We start from the raw sequence: 23779 nt of genomic DNA, 5'->3' as shown, positions 1-23779 counted from the left end.
AGGTATTTCATATATATTAATCCATACAGATGTTATGCTTTGATCCAACACTTAATAAAAGATACGAAGTGCACAAATTCAGAAAACACGTCTTCCTCTGTTAAGTGAACTGCCTAATTAAACAGAAGGAACAATAAACATCAATACATAAATCATCTTTATCGAAGAGCACTGAATATTCCGATGCTTAGTAGCAGTACATATTCCTCATCCTTGCCAGAAAAACATAAATAATTTTGACACTGTGCCTAGATGCTTGCGTTCTCATCTGACATCCATTCACGGTGCATTTAATACTAATCAAGAATGAAGCGACACTTGCAATTAAGAATAAACAACAATGAAACATAGAAACGCATCCTGCAGAAACGCCGAAACGCAACACGAACGAGGAGACTCACAATCCAAGTCATTTCCTTGAATAGAACACACTTCCTATGTATAACTCCATCAGCAACTTTGAATCATATCTCGTAAATTACGTGGAGAATTAAAGCAGAGTAGGGTATTCCGCGGTGCAATTTAGAATAAACAACAATGAAACATGGAAACGCATCCCACAGACACAACACAAACGAGGAGACTCACAATCCAAATCATTTCCTTGAATAGACCCCACTTCCTATGCATAACTCCATAAGCAAGTTTGAATCATATCTCGTAAATTACGTGGAGAATTAGCAGAGTGGTGTATTCCGCGGCGGAGACGTTAACGAGCCGTTCGTTAGTAGTGCTGACTGCTTTCTGGAGAGCATGGACCACCAAGTGATTGGCAACTATTGACTCAAATCACAAAATAGGTCCTCAAGGACCGACCGAACGAGATAGGCGAACCAGGATGTACTAGAGAGACAGAGGTGGCAATTAGTCTCAATGTCAGGCTCATCAGAATAATTTGGGCTGGCTCAGAGGGGATCCTATATCAGACCATGGACCTACTAAGAATCCATGATCAGACCTACTGATACCACAATTCACCCACACCACCAATGAGTGTACACATAATCTTGTACCGGAAGTCTGAATTGTATATCAATTAAATCCGTCATACGTATTGTACAGTTCTATGAAATCATTGAAGTGAAAATGAAACCTGGTCGAATTACATCATGTGCCGGCCGGAAGTACTACAAGAATGCTTCATGGCTACATAGTTTTGCTTTGGGAAGGACAAGTTGATTATATACTAGTTAATGGTAGTGTTATCATTTCAAAATATAAGAGAAACATATATTAGCATTTCCTGTAAAAAATGAGGAAATTCATTTTAGGGGGGGGGGGGGGGGGGTCGATCGTACATGTTATTTGCTGTACCGGTATACATATACAAATAGTAGTTCTGATTTATTGAATAACTCAATTATTTGCACTGGGTCTTTCTTTGTTTTTAAAATTACATCTGCTGACAGCTAGAAAGGTAGTAACTCTACGTAAAATCAAGTGAGATAATAAAGCCTTACTGGCTCTCAACAGATGATTTTAAATTTCATGGATTAATGTATGTACAGTGAAACTGTATATGTACATAGCCGTTAGACTAGTTTTAATTTCTTGAAGAATATAATTGAAAGCACCAGGTTTCTCTCTACCTTTAATTAAACACACATCTCATGAGAGCCAGAAAAGCATTGACTTTATTATACATACAAAAATTGTGAATTAATGACCTCCTTGGGGCGGGGGTTCACAAAGATCCTAAGACAAACTTAACTCTAAGTTTGACGTAAACATTACGGAGAGCCATTTGTAGCCTTAAAATAAAATATATTCAAAGCAAAAAATTCAACTATTTTAGACTTTCCATAAATTCCATATCAAGAACATGAAATCTCCTTGATAATAGAAAATATGAATGATTTGAATCAACATTTTATACCTTTTAAAATAACTTTTACAAAATATTTTCAAAGATGCTAACAGCTTTCCATAATTGTGAAGTCCAACTTAAAGACAAGTTCAACTTAGGACCTTTGTGAAACATCCTCCCCCCCCCCCCCCCAAGGCTCTCACCAGACGATTGGAAATTTCATGGTTTAATGTATGTATAATAAAAATAAATGTTTATTTGATACTTACATAGTAGTTGGCCTGGTTTTAATTTGTTGAAGAACTCGATTGAATGCACTGGGTCTCTCCGGGAGATCATGCAGATTGCCTGCGTACGACACCGGGTGGAGGTCATTGGCTGACGACGAAAGCTGCTGCGACCCTTGGCTGTCGCCCCCAGTGGACGACACATCTGGATGGCCCAAATCACTCTCCCGTTTTCGGTGAAATAATCCTTTGAAACCTGCAGAGGAAAACAAACATAATAATGAGTACCAGTGGATATATTTATTGAAAGTCAAATTGCCATAATCATTCAGAAATCATGTTCAGTGTCGTAAAGACGTTCGCTCTGTATTAAATAGGTAAGTTCTTATGTCTCTCAACAGACTCACAAAAGAATGTGAAATGTTGATCTATTTAGCTTAGAATGTATTAAGATAATGCAACCTTGAAACTTGATCATTGTTAGTACATAAAAGTGAAAATTGATGTACATTTTCAATAATGATAAGAAAAATTAAACTCAACTCCAGTAAAAATTTCCATACAATCATAACTTAAGGCGTAAGAGAACACATTAAGGGGGTGGGGGGGGGGGGGGTACATTTAAGTGTTTAAGGTACAATGTATGCCATTTTTATTATAAAGGTGGAGAGTACAACCCACTCAAGCCCCCCTTAAACTATCCAAAGGGTTCTAATGCATGAAATGACAATAACATTACAATGATATGCAATCAGTTTGCTATAATTAGTCCTCAATAATGTCCTTTAAAATATGAATGGTAAGCCTACATGAAAGTCCAAGAACAAAATACAACTAAAAAAATTGAATGACTGCTTCATACACTGCAGTAATAAAATCTTTACAAACATAAAACTGTAATATATCAATTTTAATGGGTCAAGGAACACTTATCTTGGCTATCAATCTTCTTAAAATATGGACAGCCTTTTAGAATAAGGCAATTAATTAAAGTGGTAGAGAGCTGTGAGACTGTTGAAAACAAACACTGTAGTCCCAAATATAAACATTGAGGTCAGACATAAAATCCCTGAACATGACATTGAATGACTCATTGCACACTTGATTAAAGGCTGATTTCATGAAGAGGGTCTATTGTGACTAGGTGTCAAAGATGGTTACTAGTTTTTCTGCATAATCTTGATATTGAAAAGACAAAAGATGACCTTACATTAAAGGCCACCATAAAGTCTTTTAAAGAGTTTAAGATTTGCCTTCACTAAAAAAGTAATAAAAACAAACAACCAAATAATCTTCCTTCTACATCCCTCTTCCCATCCCCCTCCCTTCCTCTTCTCCCATTTCTCCATCCCACCCCATTGCTTTTCCCCACAATTTCAATAATAATCACAATATCTCAATCACTTTTCTTTCATCTTTTGATTTTAAGAACTTAATCTACTTAAATTATTGACCAGCAAAAGTCCCCCAATAATAGTGCAATTCCATGATCCAACGAGATGATTAATTCACATTATACTGCAAACTGCATCAATTTTCAAACTTGAGCACATTTTCTTTCACAAGTACAGGGACTTCCAAACACAACTCTTGTCATCATTATCACAGCTAGCACTTGAACATGGTCTAAACATCCGCTCAATATTACCATCACAGAAATAAGGCAGGGTGCCCTGGTAGAGAGGGGAAGCCATGTAAACACTGTAGTCCCACAAGTAAACACTGGTGTCAGTCTCATAGCCTATGGCTACCTGAGCCCAGTAAGTGCACACAGCTGATTGGACAGGAGAATATGTATGACATCCATTACAGACGGTGTCCTCAAGCTCAGGTCACAGAGCCTGTGACACGTTGCTAGTCTGCGGGCACAGACTCTAATTAATTTGACACTTAAAAACAATTCCGTAGAGTCTTGAGCCGAGTCTAAACTTGGTCGGTCACTGGCTGTGTAGGGAGCAGCTCTTGTAATATAATATAGTAATATTCCGCTTTTATATAGCGCTGGTCTCTAAGCGCTTTACAGATATATTATTACCCCAGTCATCAGATTCATGCTTTCCCGCACACAATATATGCACATTCTCCACTCCCTGTGGAGCATTTCAGCCAGGCATCAATTTACAGATGCTCACAATCATGAGCAAATTACTAAATCATCCTACTGGGTACCCATTTAAAGACCTGGGTGGAGAGTGGCAAATGTAGATTAACGTTTTGCCAAAGGAGTCTATGGGGTGCAGTCGGCATACTCTCACTGTTCAGACACACACATACCACAGACAAGGATTTGTGCTGGCAATGTAGATTTAACCAGAAGTCTTTCATGAACCACACTCTGGTGAGGTCGAAAGAAATAGATGTACAGGTCCCACATGTAGCAAATGGTGTTGGAACTTAGCTAGACAGATGACATAAAAAATTCAAGAGTGAATGGTCTCAAGTGTCGGGCGTGGGGTGAATAACCTGTGATAAACCTCAGTCTCCTTGTAAATGATCTTGAGTGAACCCAATGGAACATACAATGTCAAACGGGCAGGATAGGAAGAGGTGGGTTGAAAAGAGATTTCGAGTAAAAGACTTAGATCCTGTGTTAAAAGAAAATTTTAACAAATACTATTATTTGCATCCTTGGACAAGAGACAGAGATACACCCACATCACATCTTTCTTCAATTCTCAACATAAAATAGATAAAAATCAATGGAAACATAGAAATGTATTCTTCCTTCTCCAGCCTAAACATTTTATTATACAAAAGTGAAATTCCCTGACCAAACTCATCAGAAACCATAATACAATGCTGTGTATGGTGGTGGTGGTTATTTTACCTGACTGCTAAGAAAGCATAAATGCTTGTAAGTAAGCAACCAGACGGCCGACGGCTTTAGGTCCACTCCGAGGGGCCTGGTAATGAGGATTAATGCCTTACCAAAGGGCATGAATTCTATTTAATAATTCTACACATTTGTTTTTCCGGTACGTGCCGTCTTACTCTTAGACCTTCTCACATTAATGCAAGTAAAAACATTTTAGAACACACTAATACATTTTAAAAAATCAAATAAATAAAACTTCCTATCTCCAACTAAACAGAAATAAGCTGAGAGTACAATCAATGTTAATCTTGTCAAGTATGACACCTTTTTGAGGAATGGAGTGACCCAGACTGAATATACCAAGGTTTTGTGAAATGTTAGATAAGAGAAAGGATAGATTTATAGAAAACAGGAAGGAACCTAGCCAATCAATATCATTTGAGCTGTTAAAACATGGAAAGGAAACAGTGACACCTAATATTGCAAAAGCCACGAAAAAAATTTGTTTGCCATACAAGCATAGAACATTCTTATTATAATCATCTGTAACTAGACTCTACAAGTACCAAAGTTGACCTGAAATACACACTCCGTAGTGATAGCTAGGGTAGAGTCATTGGATAGGCTTAATCATTTGATAGAAAATTGCTTTGAACCTTCTCCCAGTATTTTTGAAAATCTGTGGTTAAATTGAAGTTCGGAATTGAATATTGAATATTTTTAAGCAAAATGTTTGTTTTGAAAAGAAAGCAAAAAGTATCCTGTATTTTGTCACAAATGTATTTGTTTTCATTTGACTATAAAGCACACACAAAAACAGAGCAGAAATTTTACATCCCACAGATTTTGCATCAGATTTATTTTAAAAATATTAATAGTTTTTAAATATAGTGTTTTCACAGTAGATCGAGTCTGCACAGTAACATTAAATAAAAGCGTTAGAATACTAACACATTCAAGTGCCTTTGTATGTTCTCTTTCATATTTAATAAAATAAGAAGTCTTGGCTCTTGGTTAATATTTACATTTCAAACTGATATGTACATCTCATGACAATGACAGATAGATTAGCATATCGGACAGGGCAGAGCTGCTATTAACTATCAGTCAGTAACCTGTCATTTTGCCATGAATTGTTTGTGTTGCCATGGTTAACGATCTAACAATACAAAACTGTTGTCAGGCACAAAGATATGCTTGCTTGGTAGTCTTGAACTTAATTACACCTTATCACTTGTAATTCCTTTGAAAAAAGGTTAATCTAGGTAATTGGTTAACAGGCTTTAAAGGTTTACTCGTCCAATGCGTATACTGGTTAAGTTCTGGTAGCTAGGTGGGGAAAAATTGTAAGGTTTCTTATTCTTTTTATTCCGGAGTCAAACAAAATCATAGAATCACAATTAATGCATATGAAAAGGATTCCTCCCAAATGGCATTTATATTTGAAATTACAACCTCACAATAATGCAATCATTCATACACTACATACATACTCAACCCTTCCAAATAATTTCTAGATAATTTCTTTTAAAAAACAATCACATATGACCATTACACAACTTCATACAGGTATGTAAGGATAGTATACAGAAAATGCATCACCATTCCCGAACAAGCTTGATATTACAGACTACTCTCTTTCCCCTTTCCACAAATTAGCAATATAAAATGATGTTACGCTATTGAGGAGACACTGTATATTAATACAACGGAAGTTCACACATATTGGGCAGTGACAGAAGTTAATTGAAGGGTATTGAATCCTTCTCCGTGTGAATGACAATCGCTTGTTTAAAAAAGTGAAATTACGCTGTAAGTGGCTCAGCCTTGATGGTCAAATAAGCAATTTGCTTCACAATGGATAGCTGTCCCTCATCACTTGTAAAGTAGATATCAACGTGACAATTGCACGCATATCATTAGTGAATTTAATAGTCTGTCATTCAAAACTCGGACAAGAGCTAGAATATATGATTTTATGTGACATAAGTCATGTTCAGAAGAATGATAATATCTATTAGAAAGAGAGTAGTTGTATTACTAAACAAAATATATACAAATGTAATTGAATAAAATATCAATATATGGATAAATGTACAAATAAATAAATAACAAATAAATATGCAAATCATTCTTTACATTATATTTACAAACAGATAGGAGAAGTTACATTTTTCTGGTGCTTGCTTTTGTACTCTATCTTGTACCTAATATTATAGATTAAATTTATCACTTGCTGTCATAGACTTATGATGGTCAATGCTTGTCATATGAGAATTTTGTATTCTATCACAAAATTGCTTTATCCTTGAACAAATGAGCAGTGCCTATAAGAAATTGATTTTGAGGCCAAAACAAATGTTTATAGCGAAATCCAGCTGTCAGTATGAGTAGATTTTCAGCTGCTAAATACATCTTCAAGGTATATACAAATGATCTTAAATGAAACAGCCTTCATTACTAAAGGAAAATCCAACTATTAGTTTTAAATGTTAGTCCTCATAGTATGTTGATTTTTAAAACCAAATGTACAATTAATAGCATCATCAAACATGAGAGTGATGAAAGGTTAAGTTGCAGAGATACATGTATTTTGTATTTTTCTTGTTAAACATTGAGAAAAGGGTCTGGTGCATGTAGACTATCTCATCACACATCACATGGTCTCCCATGCATAATCGCAGTCCGCAGGGTCGACAAACTTTCACTCAGACACTCAGTATGATTTGTGCGTCATTTGACTTACACCCCTATTAAAACAGGTATTATAATAAGAACAAGCACAAGAACAAAATAACAAGAACCACAAATACAATGAAAATGGATGCAAAATAGAACAAATAACTCACATGATTTCCTGTGTCAGTGTGTCAAGATCACATGACCAACTTACATTCTGATTCTATAGTTTATTTTTGTTTTGGAGCAGTACCATTGTCATGATGACGTAAAGTAAATCTGGCAAATCTGTGTATCAAAGTCATGGATTGTTTTAAAGTCACACACCATATTTGTGTTGTATTTGCAATAATGAATAACAGTGGATATTTACACCTAAGGTCAAAACTAAAGGAATTTCACATTAATTCTACCAATACCTGATAAAAACAAATATTATGATAATTTGGCCTTTTTTGCCCAAGAGAGCCACATCACTAATAATATTGCTTTTCCCACAGGCCCTGCAGTTAAAATTACCCCAGCCATTGCCATGTACCCCTAGGTGGAGAGAGGCGAAATACGGATCAATGTCTTGCAAAAGGTCAAGTAAATGAACCACTATATCACGCCACCTCCGCAACGGTGATGTACTTGGCTTCAATGAAAAAATGACAAACAGTCTTTTTCAAAAAGTTTTACATTTTTAATCTAATTTTGATTAAATTTTATTCAATATAGAATCTATACTCTAGATGGGATCAGTACAGTGGTTAAGTCGACCTAGATACACATTTCATATTCTAATGTAATTATAGAACTATGAATTATGCAACACGCAAACGGCATCTGCCACGGTTCATTTCTCACACAATGAAAATAAATTCATCCCCAGGACAGGGTCATAACTCACGAGAAACAACTTCATTGCTGATTTTCTGAATGATTCTTTTATTCAGTTGTAAAAGAAAGGATGAATGGAGAAAATAAGTCGACCTAATCACCCCCGGTTCAAGAGTAATCAGGAAAATTTGTCTGCCAATTTCCTGTTATTCTTTCCGGAGTATTAACAATAATTTGATCATTACTCAAAGTCTGCTTGAAATGTTTGTCTGATTTGCTATTGTATAGAAGACAGGAAGAGCCTGTGGTGAAACATTACGATTTGATTTGTTAACTGCAGAAATGCAAATGAAATACAAATGATTAATATCCTCATTAGCGAATCTATTGAGAAAATCATTCCTCATACATGTGTTGCTATCAGGTATAGCTAAAAGTTGAATTACAATTAAGATCCTTTGTTGGAATACATGCTTATTCTATGAATACAATTACATTTATTGCATTTTTGTTTGTTCACTTGTGTGCTTCTTTTTGTTTTGTTTTGTGTAATCACAATCACAACAACTGTTATTTCCCTTTTCTTTTCATAAGTACAACCATTTTATCTGGTGATGAGTTCCAGAAAAGCATTCTCTGTGAGAGTATATATATGCGGGGCTTTACATTAATTAGGCACTTGCCTAGTAGGATACATGGGGGCCACAAATATCAAAAATCTAACATAAACAACAGACTGTCAAAATTTCCTTCCAGTCCCCCTCCAAAATTAGTGCAGAGCCATCATACAGGAGATAATACCTTCCTGGTTCTCAGCATATATGATTTATTTCACCTCAATTGATGGAACAGATTACTTTAATAAGCCATAGACAGTGGGAAGATCTGTTTTAAAACGTTTAACCACAGCAATTTAATCTGAATCCCATACCAATGTCTGCTATTAGTGTTTCCTTCCCTTCAGTGGTTAACTCACATGACCTAAACATTTTGTAGGTCGATGAGAATTTATAACCACATGATCATACCTAATGGGGACCGGTGCTTAATACTGTGGATTCTGTCGTCACAAACAAACAAACAAAATCGGTCATGGCATATTTCTCTCACAATGAAAAGAGATTAATCACCTAGACAATTCACCAAAAATAACTTTGTCAATAAAATCATGACTAGCTTTTAAAAAGCAGGATGGAATCCGAGGTGGGGCTAGTTTTGGAATCGGAGGCACCCATCGGTATGAAGCTTCACTGTAGAGGCAACAAGCGTGCCTGCTTTCCCCCCTAATTAAATTTGCCAGTGCTACATAATGCAGAGAAAGAGGCAACGGAAGAGGATGCAAGCAGGATACATGTCGCACTTGCAGGTAGCAGATGGATGAACGTAACTCAGTTAAAAATCTTTCCCTTTCCGCGCATCCACAGAAAAAATACAACCTGTGAGAGCCTCCGAGGCAATTAGAGCGATACCGCTCGTGTCGTCGGAGACAGAAGATAAGTAGCGAATCGAAGAAAGAAGCCCCTCTCCATCATCATCTATTTATATCCTATGACTCACGTTATATACCTACATCCAACGTGGCGCCTCTCGACCCCAGCCAGCGAGACGACAACGGACGACCAGACCTGGCGATGACCTGTGACCTATGGTCCGTTACGTCTACCGTCTCTCATGCATGCGCTCAAGGTACGGTTGCATACGCTGATGAGAACGGCGAGGATTCTATTTTTGCGCTAGTTGTATTTACATCTGAGCTGCATTGTATTGTCTAATGCCATTGAAGCTCCACAGAGCAGAATCAAATTGCTATTAATAACTATAGAATGGCTGTTTTCTTTGATTATTTGTTTAATATGTGATGTAATGAGTACAAGTACACCTATCTATATTATTAATCCTAAAATGAAAGGCCCCTAGATTTAAAATAAATGTTTAGATTTGTGCATCAGAATCAGCCAGATGGGTTTTCAAATATCTTCATTTTCAAATGAATGACTCATAAAAAGATCCACTCCCCCTCGTCCCTAGCAAAGAAGAAAACCACACTGCACCTGTGCAAGTATGCAACGTTCGGATGAAAGGATATATACCTGAATAACATCTTAACAGGGATCTAAATGAGAAAGGAAACATCAGTCATCAATTGACACAACATCATTTCTCAGAATACAAGTTCACCTAAAGTTTGAAGCAAGTTCATTTTTTTGAGTGCATGCAGACATATTGAATGTCCATGTACCCTTGCCAAATATACATAAATCTGGAAATAAGAAAACTGTTAAAGAGGTGTTCACATTATTTAACCCTTGGCATGCATAATCCAATATAAATTACTTCTTAAATATAACTATCGACATTATCATTTGATTAGAAACTGAATTTGAAAAATCTTCACTTTCTACCATATATTTCCATCATTAAAATAGCATAGAATGTAATGATTCTATTTTGTTCTTTAATACTTGGCAGTATTGTGTTTCCTTGAAAATCCCAGGTAGTTTACACACACTGAAGAGGAGTTGACAAAAAAATCAGATTTTTTAAAAGAAGAAATAAGAAGAATAGAAAATAGATTTCAAGGAGCTAACAATTTGATTACATTGTGTAGTGGTGGTTATTTTACCTGACTGCCAAGAAAGCATAAATAAATTGTCCTAATATTTGTTCTACTTAAGTAATTTTGTTTACTTATTAAACAAAAATTGGTGACTCACACAGCAAGACAGCTGGTAATATGCGACAGTTTTTCTTCTAAATTCTCAAAGGCATTAAGGCCTAATCCCACATTCCCAATGACCATGAATATTTACACATGACATGTTATTAATCTCATGCACATTACCCTCAACGGTATATTGTATTTCATTGAAAGGAAAAGCATCTTGCCTTTTTGACACTCGCATTATAATGCACACCATTCAAATGTTGTACTTGTAAGTGTGTAATCCCGTCAATGGGTAATTGTAATGAAGGATTACTAAATCGAACATTGACCAACTTATATTTTCTTTCATCCCATCAAAGAAATCAAATAATTTTCATACAATCTAATGTAATGAACAGGCAGATACATTTTAGTTTCTTGTCCTTACATCGATCATTTCCTATGTTTGCAATTTTGATTTATTCACCAATGCATTAAAATAAATTGTATTGGTAAGTTAACATTAAACATTTAATTTCCCTCAAATGAAATTTAAAAAATATTCAAGGTGAAAAAATAGTGATTCACAGATAATCATAATGACCCATTCATGTTAAAATGCATATCAATAATCAGTAGAGTGTAAATTATGAAAAGTGCAACTATTCCAAGGATTTCTGCTTAGAATTATACTTGGGATGGAGAGTCAACAGGTAGTCCTACTCAAAATGCTTATCAACAAACTTTTATAATCCAGACAAAATACATATCCGTGGGCTCTCAACAGGTTTACTTTTGATCTTTAAAGGTAAAGACCAGTTTTGGAAACAACCCCCTCTCAAAAAATGATATGGAAGCTCTAATTACCAATCATGTGAAAGAATATGTTTTGACCAATACATAATGATACAAATTTGCAGGGAAACTGCCTACTAATTGATATATTTAGTAAATTATTATATCTATCCGGACTGGATAGATATAAGGTAGTCCCATATACATCTTTCTGTGTCCAGTCCTTGTAACTTTACCAAGACTGGGCCAAATTTCTTATTATTTTGATGATTCCAGAACCTTGCAGTACACACCAATACTTATATATGCTAGATGTTCAACCTTTTCTGATCAATTCCACAACGTTTCTTTCACAATGCAATCGCATGACCAGAACTGGTCTATACCTTTAACCTCTTGTCATGAACGTAACTTATCCAACAAAAAAGTCAACTTACTCCTTGTAGCGGTCGGCATGATTTCTCCTTTTTTTGTAGCCTTCAACACTTCCTAATAGATATCCTCAACAAGGTTCCTACTCCACAGACTGGCAGATCAATTATAACTGTCGGCAATCCCGATCAAACCGATTTGTATCTCCACGACTTGTTGACAAATCAAAACAAATTTGTTGCTTCCTTCTTGAGGTATGACCCAGGTGTCACAGAGTTTCCAAAACAAGTCAGAGGTGTATTAAGAGGAGACTGTCACAACAACGGAACTACGAGCCGAGTTTCGTAGGCCCCACTAATTATCACTCAGTGAAAGGGATCCGATTGACGTAATATTCACCCTCCTTCGCTACGAGGGCACGTCGATCTAGCGGTATGCTGCGGAGGATTATGATCAAGCAGTAAAAGCAACTGTCTGTGCTCTAATCTTGTCTAATTTGCAGCTAAATGATTCGAAGAGTAATGAATTTGATAACAAGACAAGGGAAAAGTAAGTCTGGGGACTGGAGAGTAATTGGCATTCTGACATAAGAAGTTGACTCACGTCCAACTTTCAGCTCATGCCTTACCGCAAAGCATAAGGAGCCTCGGTTACTCTCAATCTTTGTTTTTTAGAAGCTGCAGCTTAAGTGGACGGAACTCCCCGACGAACTATCAGATCTGCTAAACTGGCAGTCTGACAATGGCATTGCGTTGGTCGAATGACTCAATTGAGGCTCTGGCGATATGTATCACGGGTTTCCTTCATCAAAGGCAACACAACATTGACAAACAATCTATAGAAGTGTCAGGAAATCCCCCACGTATTGCCTCTTGTCACAGTGAGATGTTCACTAGGCTGCATGCACTCATTCAGTCAACAAGCCGAGTAAAGGAAACAAAGAGTGGAATCAAATACTTCAAGACAGGAAGCATATTTTATCTCTATTACTCAAAGGGAAAATTGCCCTAGGATAATATTTAAGCAGGAAATCTTACAGATACTCTTATATACACAGTTGCATTTCTATTTTAGCAATACAATGGATAAAGTCTCATTTCATAAAAAAAAGTTCAGGCAGAAAATTTATAGGTAATCATCAGATAAAATACTGTCTTGAGTAGTACAGTATGTTATACTGAGAATGGATTTTATTTTTTGTCAAACAGGAGTCATGACAAAAAATAGGAGAAATTCAGTGTTTTATTTTAAAGGCAAAGACAAAATATATTACCACTTATGAATAAAAGAGTATTGCACTTTAAAGAAATTTCCACTGACAAAATTCATTGCCTCAAATAATTGGGGCTATTTTTTTCCCTACACTATCATGTCCATGATGTCCATGTACATGTACATCCGGAGAGTTGAAATATCACTTTCTGTTTATCTAATTATTGAGAATTCAAAGAATGAGAAGTACTGCATGAAACTGTGTGTACAATTTGAAGATGAACCAACTTTTAGCAAATAGCACTTTAAACAACTCTCGAAATAGGTGCTGCAATTGGGAGGGAAAAGGTAATATGGACTTGCACGGCACTGTATATGCCTCCCAAAGCGCATGATATATTGGTTCTTTTACGGAAGCCACATAATGAAAGTAACACATTAATCTTCCCATTGACAACGCACACAAGTGTACAGGAAATGGCTTTTAATAACTACATCCAGACAACGCCATACAAAAAGACCTGAACAGAGAAGCAAGGAGATTGATACTGTAGGCTCTTCAGACGAGATGAAAATTATACAACGATCGTTTTTTTTTAAAATTTGATTTGATTGGATATGGTTCATGGATTTCAAATAAGCTTTGCAATCATAAAAATTGAACTATGATTTTTTTTCTTTTGCAATGATAATGAGATCAATAAAGTAGTACCGGTAGATGTAAATAAATATAATAATGATAAATACTCAACATAATTTTGAACCTATTTAGATTACGGTAGAAATTAAAAATATCTAAAAATACATTTAAAAACGTTGTATAACAAATCAATATTCAGCTCATATCAAGAAACATCATGTAAAAAAACTAGTTTGAAGAGGTTGGTTGATATGACAGCTAGCCAACGATCAGTTCAAACTCATGATAAGCCCCTCCCAGTTATACAGGATTTCTTAAAGAAGTTCAGACAAGGAGAGTCTCAGGGGACCATGATTTTTCATCAATTTGTTGTTCAAAACGATGCTCAAACAGGCATTTTTTTGTGCTGCATTTTATTTGTTATAAGAAGTTTTGTTGTATGACATTCAGACAAGGAGAAATTAATCATTTCTCGTATAATGTACCTATACTGTTTTCCTATAGTTATACAATGAATTTTGGGTGTGTGAACAGGGATTTAATCAACTATCATCATCAGTGCTTCACCCAGACTACGCCTCCAGGTTCTCGAATGAATTGACGTCAAAACAAAGACACAGTAAGCCTCCTAACCCTGTTTTGTTCCAGGGCAGACAGGGATCTGGAATTAGTTCGTCCCTCGTAAAAAGTTAACTCGATAGAAATGATAATTCTGAACTTTGCATGTGTACTGTCGTAAGGCCATGCCATGTATATTGCTGTTCATTAAAGTTATTCATTGTAAAATTTCTTTTTATTGGGGTAAATAGCTGTACGGAAATTAGATGGTATTATACGTGTATGTTGCAAATACATTTTTTAATTAAAATGTGGCATGTTCTACTGTGTTAAAAGAAAAAAACTAATTCCAGTTACTCATGGTGCAATAATAAAGCTTACTACCTACTAGGACATCTTATAAAAAAAATTGTTGCTTTTTATTAATGTTTTTTTTTTTGGGGGGGGCATATGCTTTTCACATATTTATACCTTCATAAATCATACTTCAACTGCACACAGATTAGGCCTGAGTCATAATACATTTTGTAAAACTTGAGTCTGACTGCCTTAAATAAACTGGAATAAACATAAATGTGTCTTTCGTTTTCAATGAAATATTTCTGGTGACCTGCTTACCAACTACAAAGGTGGGTTGGTCTATTAATAAATCCATCTGCTACAATACATATACATGTGGCCATCCATCCAATGATGTCTTTGACAATTTGTTCATGTTTATGCTAATGAACCTCACAGAGGCAAGATTTAGAACAGGGAATCTCCACAGGATTCCAAGTGAAAGTTGGTCTGAAATCAATAAGCACTAACAGAAAAAGCCCACCCTAGAGGGGCCTGGTACATGTTATCTTAATCCCTGGAATTTCCTTCCAATTTCCTTTCCTTGGATGTTCCTCTCTATCATCCTCATCTAGTGATGTCAAATCAAACTTTGTAGCAATTGATTCATCTTATTTTTCCAACTTGAAAAAAAATATATTCCTCCCCTCCTTTTCACCCTCTCTCCTACAAAATTATTCATGCTTTACAGCACTTTTAAACCAATGATTCTTTCTCCAAGCAAACGTCTCTCTCTCTCTCTTACTCTATCTTTATCTTTACCGTACTGTCTCTCACTGTCTCTCTTTTTTCTCATATACTTCCCTTCTATCTCACTTTCTTTCTTTCTTTCTTTTCTTTCTTTTTTTCTTTCTTTCTTTCTTTTTCTTCTTTCTTTTCTTTCTTTCTTTCTTTCTTTCTTCTTCCTTCCTTCCTTCCTTCCTTCCTTCCTTCCTTCCTTCTTTTTTTCTTTCCTTCCTTCTTTTTTCCTTCTTTCGTTCCTTCTTTCTTTCTTTCTTTTTTCATTCTCTCCCTTTCTATTTCTCCACTTCTCTCCCTCTTTCTGACTATTTGCCTCTTTTTTTCCTTCTCTCAATTTCTATCTCTCTCTCTCTCTCTCTCTCTATCTCTCTATATCTTGCTTGCTCTCTCTCTCTCTCTCTCTCTCTCTCTCTCTCTTCTATCTATCTGTATCTCTCCTCATCCCCTCTCAGCCCTCTTTACCTCCCCCCCCCCTCTCTCCCTCTCTCTCTCTCTCTCTCTCTCTCTCTCTCTCAGAAAGAAGAGATAAAACCATATGAACTATGAAGAGGAAGACCTCACACAGCTCCACAATCCATTTAAAGTATCTTCACATCTCATCAAGATAACACTTAGCACTTTCTTTCCATCATATCCTTTATTTGTAAACAAAACTATAACAAAAATGTTAAGTGTCCCTCATTAAAAGGTAAATCTCCATAGCTCCAATTGGTTTGGCATAAACTCCATGGAACCTTCTGTAATAACTATAAAACAGCTAGCCATATCATCTTCACAAGATTGAAGTCAGTTATAGCTGCTGTCACTATTCACAAAAACTCTGCATATAAACTCAATGGTCTCAATAGTAATAATTTAAGAGAAGGTATTTATAATATTTTTGGGTATAAATTAATGAGTCTCTGGACCATCTGTAAAATATCTGAGAAACCAAAATTACATGTCAATCTTCATTGAATATCTGTGTTTCTTGGGTTTAATTTAGTTTAATCATTACATCAGTTGATCCCCCCCCCCCTCTCTCTCTCTCTATGGAGGTCAATCTCTCCCTGATGGGATATTGCCATGGCAACTCGTACCAATGTGAGCTCATTACCTCTTCAAATGTGCTAGATGTGAGTATGTGAGCATCCAGGGACATCTTGGAGGCTCATACCCCCATTCACACAGACAACGTTTGACTTGGGTCCAACCTGGAGCTGATGCAAGACTAAATCTAGTGCGAATGTTCCTATGCTAGCAAACAGACAAGTTCATAGTTTTAATAGTGCACAATTCAAATGACCCCAAATATCCACAGACCTTCTACATACATGGAGAATTCCCACTTGGAGAATCTTCTAATAATCACTGGCAAAGCCACGGAGGTGTTTCCCACTTTGAGAATTTTAGAATAATCACTGCAAAAGCCCCTGAGGTGCTTCATGAATACATTTTGTTTGCCCTCTTGAGAACGATCCTTCTACTTGTGTATCATAGAATGTACCTTTGGCGCATGAATAAATAATGACTTCATTACTTTCATGAACACGTATCCAGCAGACGTCTCCATGGGTTTAACAGTTTTGTACAAATGACCTTTATTATGCCCATGCACAGATTGCATCTACGAAATGGCTTATTTTAATAGCTAGAGTTGAATTATTAATCAGGGTTATTCTCACATAAATCTAGCTTGCGACCAATCTGGAGCCTACGTATTAGATTTGGACCCAAATTTAACCCTAAGCTGACCCAAGTTAATCTTGTATGTTAATGCAGCCTCATATCAAATAATGTACTTATATACCTGATGTGAATGGGGTAATACATCTACACATATTTTCATCTTATTTATATCTCTGTATACTCGACTGTATTATTACTTTTGTGGCCTTATATCATTGTATGTACATGTATTTGTACACCTATTGAAAGAACACATCTTTTTGCTCTTATTGTTTATTGCCTTTGATTTATATAATGAATGTGAATTATGAAATAAAACTATTAAAAACTGAAAACTGAAACTGAATATGATATATCTGGCATAGCTCAAATGAATTGAACTAATGCTTTACAAAACAATTCACTATATCGTCGGCGAAAAGCCACATGTAGTAGGACTTTAAGTTAGAGGAAAGTTGTGAGCTAACATCCTTCTGGCTCTCAGCAGACAATATATTCCTGCATGTGTTTATTTCCCACTGGCATTTACCAAGATCAATGTCAGATACTGACGATTCTACCATGTGGGAAATTGAGATAGACCCTCTGGCCATTGAGAGATAGCTTAGCGACACATAATCATTTTAATGTGGACCAAAATGTATAAACATGGTGAGAGAAAAAAATTGTAGAATTTCTGCATTTCTCATTACTCTCGGTTTGCAAGGAGCTCTCTAGGGAACGTGTATAAGATTAGATGTCTTTACTATGACTATGTCTGATTTCCATGGAAACGACACCTCCCGTAGAATATATTGTTCTTTTTCAATTTCTCTGAAGCAGGTTGAGTTTCTATGTCTTTCTATTTAGAGGCCTTGAATTTCCACTTCACTTGTCCCTTTTTCTTCATCGAGTTGCTTTCTATTTTAGCCTTTAGATTACTTGAGCTTTTTGTTACCGGGAGAAAAGTTTTTCAACCGACCTATTTATGTAAACATAATCTTTTCATGTAATAGAGCAGCAGTTGCTTTGAACAGATATTTTTCCCCCATGTATTTGGCTCTGCTCTTCCAAGAAAGATGAATAAGTGAATAATTTGCAGTTTTCATTTTTTCAGGTCCACGATTAAAAATACTTTAAAAACAACACAATTTTGCTGTTTGCATGCATTAAATTTTCGCAATTTTATATGAGTGCTCCATGTTTCTGAAAATCAAATGCTTTTGAAAGAATTATTTATGACTGGCACAGCAGTGGATTTTTGAATATCACAAAATTTTCTTGCTATGAACATGGCTTTTGTTTATATTTGTGAAAGTTTCATGGCATGAGTTCCTGATTTAAAAGAACATGGATTCTTCAATCTCATTCTCTCTGTTTACATATTTTTTAAAAATCTCACACTTTTCCACCTCCTTGCTATTTTTCATTCCCTCCCACGCCATCTTCTCTCTCTCTCTCTCTCTCTCTCTCTCTCTCTCCCTCCCTCTCTCTCCCTCCCTCTCTTTCCTTCTTTCTTTGTTTGTTTGTTTGTTTGTTTGTTTGTTTGTTTCTTTCTTTCTTTCTTTCTTTCGAGCTCCCCCTCCCCCCCCCCCTCTCTCTCTCTCTCTCCCTCCTCCTCTCTGTCTCTCTCCTGCCCCTTACTCTCCCTTTCCCCTCATCTCGATTCCATCCATTTTGATAATCCAAATGCCAACCTACTTTTCTTTCACTTATCCCTGGGCAAAACCACTTTCCATTTCAACCTCCCTGCTAAACACCTCTGGATCTCAACAATTCTTAGGAGACGGACAAGTAAAGTGATACTTCTCTCAAATTCTGCTGACATTTCAACAAACTAGGTCTGGACTCCGGAACAATGGGTGTTTAGGGAGGAAACGAGTAAAGATACAATAATGCTTCAAGTAGTGTTGTTGGTGTCAGAGACATTGATCCATATCATGTTTCATCTTCAGTAAATGACTTATTCAAAACAACCAAACAGAAAGTTACATTTTATACACAATCACAATGAATTGATGCCATTGGTACTTGTAGTTCAAAACAAATTATCTATGAAAATATCTATTTTGGACAAACAAGAAAGATCTAATGGAGAGAAATTAAGACAATGATCCCAAAGGGCTTAATTATTAACAAAAACAAATTAAAAGGTTCTACTTTTTCTCCATTCTGTTCCCCCTCTTGCTTTCTGTCCACTTCTTGATTTTTATCTCTTTCTCTTTCACTCCCCTATCTTTCTTAAACCCCTACCCCCTCTCTCCTCATCTCTCTCTCTCTCTCCTACCCCCTCTCTCTCTCTCTCTCTCTCTCTTTCTCTTTCTCTTTCTCTCTCTCTCCACTCTCGCTCCTCCTCTGTCACTGTGAACCACAACATTTGATAATGGTTTTGAGAGCCTTTTAAAAGATCTGTGCAGCTTAAACAAGGATCCATTTGCATAAATTAATGAAAGTGAAATGACCACATAAGGTTACCACAATATACTCTTTTGACAACTCCATCTCCCAAAGGCGTTCATGGGAGAACCAGCAGCCCCCCCCCCCCCCCCCCCGCCCCTATTCTAACTAAGAAGGCAAAAATTACTAATGGTCTTATTTTTCTATTACAAGATATTACAAATCCGGCAGACGTTTTCATCCCCAATCCCACAAATGTCATATTTTTTGGAGAAAAATCAGGACAATAATCATTTTCACTGCCCTGAAAGCCTAGTGAGAGAATAAACCAACTGCCAGCTGCTCCTTATTTCAGAATCCATTTTTCGCACTAAATAATCAATCGTAATGAAAGCCAAGGAAAACCTTATTTTTTACTGATTGGGAATAGAGGGTAGTAACTGACGGTGCTTCAAGCACAACATCCTAGTGACGAGTGAACCATTTCCACAGTTTGAGAGCTAAATATTATGACAGAGCATAATTGCCACAAACCAACATGACTTTGAATGACTGAGAGTGGGGGCAATAAATGTCAAGTTTTTCATTGTCAAAATTAGCCTACTGACAGGGTGAACCATTTTCAGAATGTTCGCACTAAATAGCCAATCTTAATGTAAGAGCAATGCCCCAAAACCCAACAAATTTTTGACTGATCGGGACTAGGAGGAGAGTACTAATTAGCATGTCGAGCCTTGTCGACCCTCTTCATCCGGCAAAGGAGACGAAGAGGAAGTTACCTCAGATCTTCTTTCGATTCGTCAAGCTTCTTTTTCAATCCTCCACACTTCTTCAGGGTGAAATTTCACCACCAGAGATCTCCTCAATCTCCTCAATTAAGCACGATTATTACCAAAAAGGTAATAGGTTTTCATTATCATCAGGTGCAGGACGAAGGCAAGAGCAGACCTTGCTAAAAATGAATAGTTATCTGTCATTGCTACATAGGTTCCTTAGCATAGGGCATGTCTCTGCCTAGCATATTGCAAATAATGACACTTATAAACCCCCCCCCCCCCCCCACTCCCATATCATCAAATGGTGCAATTTGAGTGAATGATTTGATCGACCCTCAAATCACAATACGTCCGCTACCCACAAGAAGGCCGTACATGTATAAGAGCTGTACTGCCTAGAAGCAGTAACAGCTTTCTTGCGGGCAGCCAGAAATTTTGGATTGTTGTGGATAGCTGTATCTGAAGTGAAAACGTCTTCAATGCATCTAAATATGGTGTGATTTTTAATGTAAGCATGGTAGGCATATATCAGTTTCCATCATCCACCTAGAGCAAGAAGGACATTCAACCCATTGCCTAGTCGAATCGAGTCAGACCTGGGACCCGTTTCACAAAGTCTTTTTTCAATGACAAATCACAAAAATCAGTGACAAATCACAAACATCAGTGACAAATCTGTTGACAACCAATCAGAAGCAAGGATTTGAGTAGCTTTTAACAAGAACTGTCATTTGTCATTGATGACAAGTTTTGTGAAACGCCCCCTGTACTACCCCTATGGAATGACAGGAGTCAGTAGTCCATGGGTTAACACAGATTGAATGCCCTTCTGGCTCTCAATCGACCAAAGCTATTTATTTATTATTTATTCATGTTTTCTTTATAAAAAGCAGGGTAGTCCCATTCAAGCCGCAAGGCCTGCTTTACACAAACAAATTACATTTCAAATATATTACAATACACATACAAATATACAAAATATACAATAATTAAAAACAACATAATATATAACTATAAAACATTTTATACAAATAGGAGATTACATGAAAATGGAAGAGGAGAGAGAGAGTAAACGAAAGAGAGAGAGAGAGAGAGAGAGAGAGAGAGAGAGAAGAGAGAGAGGGAGAGAGAGAGAGAGGGTGGTAGCAATACTTCATGTGAGCGATCGCAAAATCAACTCACTTGAATTGAATTTCACGGACATTTCGTTTAAAAATGGGTAGTGAGGCGGAACATTTGGTCAGTATGGGTAGTGAAGCTAGTGAAGCTAGTGAAGCTACACTTCACACATACTAATACAAAGGTGAACTTTCGGTTTGCTCATTCAACACTTTCATGTTAGACTTGAAGCACATTCTTCTTTTCAGTAGACGGTGTTATATGGACCTCATCTGTCAATAGTGGTTTTAGTTTACATGCTGAACATGCAGCTGTACATACAACCATTCCCATACAGTGGGACTACATGCCCAGATCGAGGTTTCCCAGGTTTTTCCCCTTTAAACTGGGTTACTGCGGCCCTGGGCTTGGCTGTGCAGCGCTTTATGTAGTCTTGCATTCAAATACAGACACAAAGTAGAAGAGCATGGAGACAATTATGTAATAGTTGGGCTATATATGAATTGAACGTTATTATTATTATTACCAGAACTGTCACAAAGTCATAGTATTGCAATTAATGTTAAAATTTACAAATAAATTAGATACCTGCCAGCCACCCCCCCCCCCTTCACATAAAAGGGGGGGGGGGGGGGGGAGGTACACCATAAATAGCCCTATTGGATATTGGTATATTATTTTTTCCTTGTGTGTTGTTAGCAGCATAAAAGTCATTAACTCTGTAATGCTTTGGATAGAAACAATGGACTGCCACATTGTTTGGAGTATATATGAAGTGCATACACTAGTATAAGTGTGACAAACATCTACTATGGCAGTCCACTGAGTCCAGACTTTGTTACATATTAGTCCACTAAAGCCAGTAAAAAGTTACAAAATTATAACCTCAAACATTTTAATACCAATGGGGGCCATACATGCACAGACATATTTGAAGCATTCTTCATCGACACAAATGCATAGTGCTTAGCAATAGACTGTCAATAATCATAAAAGATTGAAAATAACTCACACAGAATTAACAAATTGTCCGTCTCCACCTACAGCAAGATATCTCCTTGTGAATATTTAACGAGAAAATCATAGCCGAGGGATAAGGAAAGAAAAAACAAAGTTGGGAATCATCTTGAATTCCACAGCTGCAATTTTTATCCTGAAATATTCGCACACTTTCCCGATGACTCATAGAGCAATTAATATTTACAATGCCCTTACAGAGTTCTGGAAATTCTGGCCAAGCACGGAGTGTATGCAAATGTTGACACGATTTGCCATTTCCAGAAGGTGCAGATAAGGACACTAGCATTATTGGTTCAATCGATTTGAATCTAAATTTATATTACAGGGCAAAGTTCTCAGACTGTTGTTCCATGTTTAACATATTTTTTTTCATCATGCAATATTCACAATGATAAAATTATTAGATTTGGATAGGACCATAATTAGTCTACAAACACTTGTGAAAATTCTCAGGCAAATATCAAATAGAAAATAGGAAGACATTTTGAATTCTTTCTTGTAAGTTGTAGCACTTCACAGACTTAATGCACACTGATTTTTCTAGAATAACAAGTGGGCATTTCCATGTTAAGTGGGTACTTCTGTGATGTAAATATGGTCAAAATTGTTTTCACCCCTAGAGCAATCAAATTTCTCCCTTTGCTTGTCCAATATCTATATTCTATATATTTATGAGGGAAAAGATAAGTGTGATTTCATGTTAACTTTGCAGAGGTCGTAAAGTAGGACATGTATTGGGGGGAACGTATGTAACATTGGACAGAAATTTGTAACTTAAATTACCTCTGATTTATTATTTGCTCAATATATAAATGCAATGTTCATTCATGTGAGTTAAGTATCAATAAAACATCAATTTAACAATCATCTCAGAATTTGCTTCTTTTTTAAAAAAATTTTATAGCTTTTTTTGTGAATCAGAAAAACAAATATTTAAGGAATGTTTGCAATGTATCATGTATTATTGAATGAATAAATCTTTCACACATGTTTTAATGGTGCGTACTCTATTAATTTGGTGTCACTGTGTACTGGATGTTGATGCTATGTTCATATATTCCAGGATAAAATAAAATCTAGAAGTTATAATTGTTGATGCATGTTGGAACCAATTAATAAGAATAGGGAACGTATGTAACGGTTGGACAGAACAGGCATCTAAACGTTTG

The 23779-nt window shown here is 36.3% G+C and overlaps 1 protein-coding gene across 3 annotated transcripts in view; it reads right to left on the bottom strand.

Annotated features, from left to right (window-relative positions):
• LOC577367 (transmembrane and coiled-coil domains protein 2) overlaps positions 1–13518 on the bottom strand; it is a 38903-nt gene extending 25385 nt beyond the window's left edge. For 2 of the 3 annotated variants that reach the window (XM_011663721.2, XM_030975028.1), the window contains exons 1-2: positions 12227–13518; positions 2077–2290 (exon numbers count right to left, since the gene is read on the bottom strand). In XM_011663721.2, coding sequence (XP_011662023.2) covers positions 2077–2290; positions 12227–12245 — 233 coding nt within the window. In that variant the 5' untranslated portion in view covers positions 12246–13518. The remainder of the gene's footprint in view (positions 1–2076; positions 2291–12226) is intronic. The other variant, XM_030975029.1, reaches the window with a different exon arrangement.
• Positions 13519–23779: the final 10261 nt, after the last annotated feature.

Source organism: Strongylocentrotus purpuratus, unplaced genomic scaffold, assembly GCF_000002235.5.
Source record: "Strongylocentrotus purpuratus isolate Spur 01 unplaced genomic scaffold, Spur_5.0 spur5_scaffold_7, whole genome shotgun sequence".
NCBI lineage: Eukaryota > Metazoa > Echinodermata > Echinoidea > Camarodonta > Strongylocentrotidae > Strongylocentrotus > Strongylocentrotus purpuratus.
Note: the sequence above shows the minus strand (reverse complement) of the source record. Positions and strands in the feature narration are given on the sequence as shown.